The following is an 8,674-nucleotide window of genomic DNA, read 5'->3' as shown; positions in this document are numbered from 1 at the left end:
TGGTTGAGAAGAGGACTGTTGGTCTGTGTTTGGTGTTGCGGAAGACGAACACATAGTTCTTTATAAAATTTGATTGAGTTTCTATAGAGGAAAAACCCGGAAATGGAATCGAGACTCAGAGAAGCCTACAGATTCGCATGAGTCATAAGCATTCTGTGCGAACAGACGGGTTCAGGCGCCGGCAACGACAGTTGATCGACTGAGATTGCATCATGTACGCCCGCTTTTCAACCCTACATGTACGTCCGCTTTTCAACCCCACATGTACGTCCGCTTTTCAACCCCACTCTGACTTCCAAAGTCTTGAAATCTTAGACCATGCCGCGATCACAACCAGCATTCGAAACGCCCATGGGTATTTTGAATTGTGATGAACCGCCGACAAATAAAAGGATCCCAACTTTTTTCACGAGTTTAAAAAAAGTTCACAGAGAATTTCTACAACAATTGAAATAATTCCACCAAAGTTGAGGTCCTTCATCAATATTTGATGGGTGAGTGAACCAAATGAGACTTAGATAGCGAATCCCATCGACAAAAGCAAGAAGCTGACTTCTAAATTTTAAACAGATCCGCTTGACTTTAAGACACGAGGACCAACATGGAGGGAGACAAACGATGAATCATCTCCAAGACCCACTTCCAACTTGCTCAGTCAACTCTCAGCCGAATGTTCGATCTTCAGGATATCCATTTACAAATAGAGGCCGTTTTGACCAGGCTGACTACGGAGGCCCACATTCGCAACGTTCAGCGAATGAAGCGTTGTTTCTGGAACCTTCCATTGAGTTGAAAATTTCTCTTTGCAACGTACTTGATTCGATGCGTGTCTACCAGGCGCTGCATCTTCTTCAATTGCAACAGCCGTGGAGCATCTTGCAAACCATCGGCAAAAGCAGTTCAGTCGCTCCTAATGCTTCAATTCCGAATTTTGAGCGTCCCACATCAGTTTCCCATATTTTTAATGCAATGGGATTCTCATCTCCACCCGAAGCGTTCTCTACTCCTCGGTTTCAAGATGATGATCGACACAGTTCACCTCAACCAAGTTCACGTCAGAATTTTCAACCGAGGGATCCTACCCCACATCACCAAGAGAGGCTCCATGGCTCCTTCTCTGTCCCTACAAGCCGAATTGATTCTTATTCACCAGACGCATCAGCGAACTGCCGTTCTGAACAAGACACGGAATACATAACAGGTCGATCCCTGCAGCGGTCTCAAAATCCCCTGATCTTGGCCCGATCCGCACCACCAAATCGAACATCTGAATTCGAGCGAATCGATGACAGGCCCCTCCCTACGACATCTCTAAGTGCAGAGTCTTATTCAGAACGTCCCACCAGTCGGCGACCCAGTACGACATCGATCCTACAACGACAAACTTCAGTCCCAATTGAATCGCCACAAGAAGAATCGGCGAATAAGGGATTCACCGAAACGACTGGAAAGACTGAACAAAACTTGAAGGTAGGCGTATCTCGAAGAATGAGGCCGTTGCTGAGGCAGCGTATGACTCTTTAACGACATCGATTCTTGTTGTTTCAGATTTTCTGTAAGGAATGTCATCGTGGTTTTAGTTCAACGGAATCGAAAAGTCGTCATGAAAATGTCTGTCGATCGATGTTTATCGAAAAGCGGCGCCCATACGATTTTGGTGAAAAACGAAGAGCGCAGATTTATCGCATCAATTTCACTTCTCGGCGTTAAAATTCAATTTTAAGCAAAGACGTCTCACAAACAAAGTTCGGTTCCGTTATCAAGTCGCCGACTGCGACGAGAGGATTCGATGAAGAGCTTCCCCCGGAGATCTTAATACTTCAGAGCGCGCTCCAAATTGGGACAACTGACCGTTTGCGAGAACCGCAATGTAGTCAGCGTACTTCAGTGTTGATAGTCTATGCGTAATAATAATTGTTGTTGTATTCTTAGTTGCCTGAATTTTCAAGAGAACGACTTCGTATGGATTCGATTTTCACTCCTTACTTGGTGTAGTTGTTGGTGAACAATTGTTTCTGATCGAGTATCAAGGGCGCTCGTTGCTTCATCGAGTATGAGAAAACGAGGATGCCGAGCCAGCGCGCGTGCCAAACAAATTCGCTGCTTCTGCCCTCCTGAAAACAGAGATTGAACTCGACAAGCGAGAGATGCAAGAATGACGAAATATGCAGATATTCGTATACCTGAGAGTGAAACTCCTCTTTCGCCAACGTATGTCGATAATCCGTCGGGGAAGGCTTTCAGAAATTCAACGCAGTTAGAAGCTTCAAGCAGTTTGGACATTTCATTCTTAGGGTCCCTGGATGTCGGAAGGTGCAAAGCTTGATGAGTCAATTTGCTATAAAGTATGTTGTCTTCTATTGTCATAGCAAAGAGAGTCGGTTCCTGAAATCAATGAAGAAACGAGTAACAAGATAAAAAAGAACATAAACTAAGCATCCTCTGCTACAAGTTAATATTCCGATATGGGATCCCGATTGTAAATGCTCACTTGATTAACGACTCCGACCAGAGATCTTATCCAGGCTGGGGGGTGCTTATAGATATCAACATTTCCTACTTCGATTGTTCCTTTTGCTGGGTCATAAAACCGCAATAATAGAGATGCTAGCGTTGATTTCCCACTTCCACTTTCACCTAATAATGAACCCTACAAAATACTCATCATTTGAAGGTCTCATTACCCAAAACAGCGACAACCGAGTTCTCTGGAACAACCAACGAGAATCCTCGTAAGACGTCTTGCTGCGGTCGGGATGGATACGCAAACCAAACATCCTTGAAAACGATGTTCCCATTAAGAGGTTGGCAATCGAAACATATTGGAGCCTCTTTCTGTGAACATCCCGTTTCTAGAGACGAGCTGAAATCCTGTGGCGATCTTATTTCGTCATCGTTTGTGTCGAGAACCAATTCCATCACTTTTTGACAGGATCCCAACGCTGATAGTTAGAAGAATGTAACAGGCCACCGAAAAACAACACGCACCCTTTTGTACGTCTCCGTATGCAGTGATGACACCCTGGTACGAGCCTCCGGTCATGAGCACGTAGAGCACTGCAAAATAAAAGAAACGAAAATCTCCCAAAGCGAATAAGGCAGAAACAACACTCACTGAGAGATGTCACATCGCCCAATGAGACGAGACCTGAAGACCGCAGCACTTTGTTCGGAGGGGCGAGTTGATACGTACCAGCAGAGATAAGAACACCGCATCTATAAATGAGGTGCAAAAGCAGAGAGCCTCCAGCAGCGTAGAAAATAGCGGAGCGCCCTCCAACGGCTAAAGAATTCAAGAATCCTACTTTGTACACAGCGTCCATCTGTCGGAAAACCGTACGATTGAACGTTTCTCGAAAGCGTTCTCACCTCCTTTTGATATTCTCGGGCCTCGAGCTTCTCTCCATTGAATAAGCGAACAGTTCGAATATTCGACAGCTTCTCTTCAGCCCTGGCAGCTGTATCGCTAAGCCGGTCCTGTTTTTGCAAAGCTAATTTGCGCACAAATCTGAAAATTGGAATCGTGATCAAACCAACTGATCGAAGTTCTCCTCACTTCCCATAAGCCACTCCAAGGGCAAAAATCCCAACAACAGGACCCACAAGAGAAGCTACAAGTTGTGCTGGTACAATTGCAAAGATAGCGACTGTCCCAACAATTGCAGTCAGGATATTCCGAATACCAAATGAGAGATCGAGAAGGACACGCGACGTAACTGTAACATCTCCTACAAAAGTTGAAGAAGCGTTCTTGGAAAGAATTGCCTTTGTAACAATCTCCGGGTATCAAGACCGCACACCAAAAAGGCGATGTCTTTTGAGCAACTATCAGTCTTTCTATACCATCAACACATTTACCTGAAAGCCTGTTAATCAATTCTCCAGTTCTAATTCTGTCAAAAACCTCAATCTTCTTGTTCATCAAACTGTCGAAAAGACGAACTCTCAATCGATAAGCAATTCGTTCTGACTGCAAGAAACACATCATAAGCATTATTCAAAAATTTCGTCCAGAGAAATAGCCTCTTTACTGTTCTTGTCCATCATTACATACCGAACTTTCCAACTGAAAGAAAAAAACAGAATCAAGATTTATTCAGTCTAGAGACAGCCTCTCCTTCTCATTTTTTCGACTCACCAGAAACAAGCGCATTCCTGAGGCCAAAGCTCCAATAACAATGGCTGCTATCAAATATCCTGATTGAGCTCCGACCAGATGCAGCCCAATTTCAGTGGGGGACATTGTGGTTCCCAGTCCAGAGGTATTGAATGCATCAACGAGGACTCCAAACAGCTTGGGCATCACTAGAGTTGCGCTCGACGAAACTATCAGAGATCCCAGTGCCAATTTTAGACGCGTTTTCTCTGGACTCAAGATCGACCAAAGTGTTGCTAGTGAAGCTTGCGAGGCCGTTTTACGCTCCTGTTGCTCTTCATCTGATTGTCTGGGCGTTTTAGCCTCCTGATCACATTTTTGATGTTCTTCTTTTAAGTTGTCTGATGGTTCAATCTCTGAGTTACATCCTTGTTGTTTGGAGCATTGGGGAACTTTATCGGTTCTCGCAGCTCCAGATGTGAATACTCGTATGCCTGATAGTCGTCGCCCCTCAATACTTTGAACTCCAATTCGATGGTGTGGAGATTTCAGCGAGCTCAGAACGCAAGCTCCAGTCCGCAACGAAAGGCGCCGCATTTTTTGAACGAGGTATCAGAAAAAGGAAAAACCAATTATGCAGAAGAGAAAGGAGGAAAAACGGGGGACGGTCTAAAATTTCTCCTTCCTTTTTCTCCCTGTATATTTAGTATCCGGCCGGACGTCCTTCCCACGAATCCGTTGGCCCTCTTTCTTTCTGAGAATCCAGTTTCGGTCTTTTACCTGCTTCCTTGCAGACCTGCCATGGGTTTTTTGAGACTCACGGCCAACAAAGGCTACCCTTTCTTGGTCAGCAACGCCGCAATCTAGCCCCTAAGAACTTGACATGAAACGAAATATGGATGTGAGAATCGCTCACTTCTGGAAGCACCGGTGGCACTCCAGTAAAGCCCGCCCATATTACAAGAAAGTGCCTAATGAGAAAAATTAGACCCGAAAAATGTCATGAATAACTCACTTCTTTGCTTTTGTTGAATTTGGAAAATCTACAACAAGCCCTCCTCCAAATCCGCTTCGAAGAGCTGCAGAGGTGATCATTTCTAGTTGTTCTGCTCCCTCTGGATAAAATTGAAGCACCTAAAACGCACAGAAATAAAAAACCTACCAACTGCGTAGTGGTTTGTCAAACTCACAGCTCTTGCACCTCTATTGAGTGATGCATAAAGCCACTTGAAGAAAGTAACCAAACGTTGATACGGATTATGGGCTTTTCTTATCCGCGTTACAGAGCCACTGAACCGCAGATATACTGAAAGAAGAAAAACATTGCACCAGCTAGCACTGCAGAGACTACCTTATGGCGCCGTCAAAAGTTCCAGGCCGAAATCGCATTGCTTGGGAAAATAGGATATCAGGTGCTTGAATGGATGGTCACGCTTACGCTGGCCCAAATCTGAGAGAATCAGATCTCCTTCACACTCTCCTCGTTTGGCGACATCCAGCATTGACTCGCTGATGTCAAGTCCGATCCAATGGTGTCCCTGCTTCGGCGATGCATCCACCACTTAATCCGGACCCACATCCAAGATCAAGAAGCAAACACGTCTGGTTGGGGGGAAGAACAAGCAGTTCTAAAGCTCGCTCCGTCAGTTTGGTTTGAACATCAATAATATGGGAGTTAGATGTGTATTTTGATGCCTCCTCATTATTATAAAACTGAGAATTAAAAATTTTGTAAGTGAGAAACGAAGTTTGACAAATAAGAGAAAAAAGTTATGCGCAAGAGCAAACAACGACAGCGAGATGGACTTACTATCCCTGGAGGAGCCACGTACTCTGGCCGACTCATTTTAACGGGCGAACCAGGTATTCTGTTCAAAAGTCCCGCTCTGCATTGTTAGAGAATTTTTTTTAAGATGTCTTAACACCTACTTTTTAGTAAAGATGGCTCTCTTTCCAAAATGACAGCTTCGCATCATCTATTGATATCTATCTGCGTTGGGGCATCTTTTTCTTTGGCGACAAATCGCGAACTCCAGCTCGAACAAAGTGTTGTTCCCATCAGATGAATCAGTGAAGTATTCATGCGCTTGTAGCTTGTCGCTTCTGCGCCAATTCAACATTTCACTGTTTTGATGTCCGCCTGGGCAATTTTTCTCGGTTGTTCCTTTCAAGTAAACGTCAGGAGCAAGTGTCTTGGCAGAAGTATTGATTTTGTTCGTAAAACTCATGCGTTCATTCTTCCCTTCTTCTTCTTGCTATTCCACGATCTGTTGCAGTTCCCCGCCTATTGCTTATTAGAGCATCAAACAACGTTATTTCTCGTTCAATGTGACGTTTTTTATTAATGAATTTCTCAATGTGTTTCCAGCGATATTTCTCTGATCTTTTTTTGACCTTGTCTTCAGCTGTTCGTGCATTTCCTCCCGTTCCCCGCCACTGGGGCCACCGTTTGTTCGATTCTCTAGGGCTGAAGCGTCTCGGACGCGTTCTTCCCACTTCTCGTTGGTTGCTCAATTTTCATTCTTTCCGTAGTTCGCTTATATTTTCGGCGCAGCTTAATCCAAACATCACTTAAAGGGCCTCATCCATGCATCCGCATCTTTACAACGTCCTTTGCGAGCATCAAAATCCTTACTCTGGCTCAAATCAAGGGCAAAGGAAGCAGAATGTCATCGAGCATCTGTCAAACAATCGGAGACGACATCAAGTGAAATTCGAACAACCAAAACCACTCGTCAAGAAAATTCTGCCCATGGACAAACCGCCCCATGCAAAAGTCTCATCGGGACAGGACGAGGTAAAATCTCCTCCGAGCCCATGTTCGATTCCGCAACATTTGAGTCCAGCAAAGCGGCCCCGACGTCGGAAAAAATTTCGTTGAGTGGACACCATCCTTTCCTCGACGTGATAGTTTCGTTCAGCGTTTTAATCAAAAGAAACTTCAAGAAGATTCCATTTTTCCGAATCATCCGTGGCACCGAAGTGGCATTTCAATTCAAGCGGAAATGGAGCAAGAATCTTCTCGTTGCCTACCGAATCGCGATGTGAGCTCATTCTTATGGATTGCTTGTTTTTTTTGAGATCTGCTAATAGTTTAATTGAATGGCTTAGAAGTTGCCCCTTTTCGCAGGCTTGGAATGGAGAAAAATCCACGTTTCTTCAGCCGTTGATCAAACAATCTGAGGGGGTGAAGAACCACGGTTACGACAATTGGGACAACGACTACATTTGCCGACGGGGTGAAGTGTTTGAGCGCCCTGAATTGCATTGTTATTACGGTCGCTCAAGAGTTTATCGGCAAGGGAGCATTCGGGCAGGTGATCAAATGTGTGGAGTGCACGATGGCAGGGACACCTCAACGTTGGGTCGCCATGAAAATTATTAAAAAACCGTCCAGCATATCTGACTCAAGCCGTTATGGAAGTTCGCAGCATTCTTCATTTGAAGATCCTCTTTCCTTCAAGCGAACAACTCCGCATCACCCGTCTTCATGACTTCTTTTTTTACAGAAACCACCTCTTTATAGTGGTGCATCTGCTACAACGAAATCTTTACGAAATGTTGCTTCAACGAGGGTTTGCAAGTTTTCCTCTTCCTGCAATTCGTCATGTATGTGCTCAAATCTGTGAGGTCTTGAATCTATTGGCAGCTTCTCGCATCATCCATTGCGACATCAAACCGGAAAATATCATGATCAGCTGCAGAAGTGAAGCTGCTAGGTTTTGCCTTCCTCCACCGAAAGGCGAAGCTGTTCACGTTTTCGGAAACCAGTTCGTCCGTCGCCCCTCAACTTCTCCAGATTTCTTAAACCCTTTGGACACGCCATCTGAATCCAACATCCTGTCTCCACCTTCCTTCACAGACGCCGTTCCACCCCCTCAATAAGAACCTTTCTTCTATTCTCTCCATGCTGGACGGTTATCTCCCAGTCACCCTCATTGACTTTGGGTCTTCTTGCTTTGAATCAGACTCATTTTCGGGCTACATTCAGTCCCGGTATTATCGTGCTCCTGAAGTCATTCTTGGAGCACCGCTTTGGAGTACAATCGATGTTTGGAGTCTGGGATGCATTTGTGCAGAGTTGTTCCTGGGAATCCCAATTTTTAGCGCTGCTGATGAGTTCGATCAAATTCAGAAAATTACTCGTGCCGTTGGTCAACCACCAGACTGGCTGCTAGAGCGATCTCCAAGGACTCCACTCTTTTTTAAACGAAGAATTGGCTTCTCTCGAACATCTAAATGGGAGCTTCTATCAGCTTCTTCGTCTCAGCGCCCTCCCAGAAGGTCAGCAATGAATTTTTTATGCCCTTAGTTTTGATTTTTCTTCCGTTGCAGCACCGAGTTCTCGTCATTACAGGAGGCTATTGCCATGGTTCCCTATGCTGAAGCATTAAGCCAAGAGGAACGGAAAGCGGAAAAATGCTTGCGGGGACTTCTCCTTGATTTTCTAATGGTAAGTGCAGTCAGTGCTCCTTGCGACATCGCTCACGTTTTCCTCGTTTTTCGGATCTGTCCCTCCTAGAAAGCGCTTGACCCAAATCCGTACAGTCGAATTTCACCAAGCGAAGCACTGAGGCA

General features: G+C 44.9%; 2 protein-coding genes and 1 pseudogene across 2 annotated transcripts; all 3 read right to left on the bottom strand.

Moving 5' to 3' along the window:
* Window positions 1–1,759: 1,759 nt before the first annotated feature.
* LOC129612157 (uncharacterized) lies at window positions 1,760–2,919 on the bottom strand. Its single transcript, XM_055525663.1, has 4 exons — window positions 2,685–2,919; window positions 2,492–2,637; window positions 1,987–2,385; window positions 1,760–1,936 (listed from the first exon to the last, which is right to left on the bottom strand). Exons 1-4 carry the CDS (start codon window positions 2,917–2,919, stop codon window positions 1,760–1,762), a joined length of 957 nt encoding a protein of 318 aa, XP_055381638.1.
* Window positions 2,920–3,552: 633 nt separating this feature from the next.
* LOC129612156 (ATP-binding cassette sub-family B member 10, mitochondrial-like) lies at window positions 3,553–4,693 on the bottom strand. Its single transcript, XM_055525662.1, has 4 exons — window positions 4,139–4,693; window positions 4,055–4,066; window positions 3,859–3,970; window positions 3,553–3,728 (listed from the first exon to the last, which is right to left on the bottom strand). Exons 1-4 carry the CDS (start codon window positions 4,691–4,693, stop codon window positions 3,553–3,555), a joined length of 855 nt encoding a protein of 284 aa, XP_055381637.1.
* A 72-nt stretch (window positions 4,694–4,765) lies between these two features.
* LOC129612158 (probable 18S rRNA (guanine-N(7))-methyltransferase) lies at window positions 4,766–5,942 on the bottom strand (annotated as a pseudogene).
* Between the last annotated feature and the right edge of the window lie 2,732 nt (window positions 5,943–8,674).

This window comes from Condylostylus longicornis, unplaced genomic scaffold (genome assembly GCF_029603195.1).
Source record: "Condylostylus longicornis isolate FDR11 unplaced genomic scaffold, ASM2960319v2 ptg000060l, whole genome shotgun sequence".
Lineage (NCBI taxonomy): Eukaryota > Metazoa > Arthropoda > Insecta > Diptera > Dolichopodidae > Condylostylus > Condylostylus longicornis.
The sequence above is the reverse complement of the archived record's forward strand: the minus strand, read 5'-3'. Positions and strand labels throughout refer to the sequence as shown.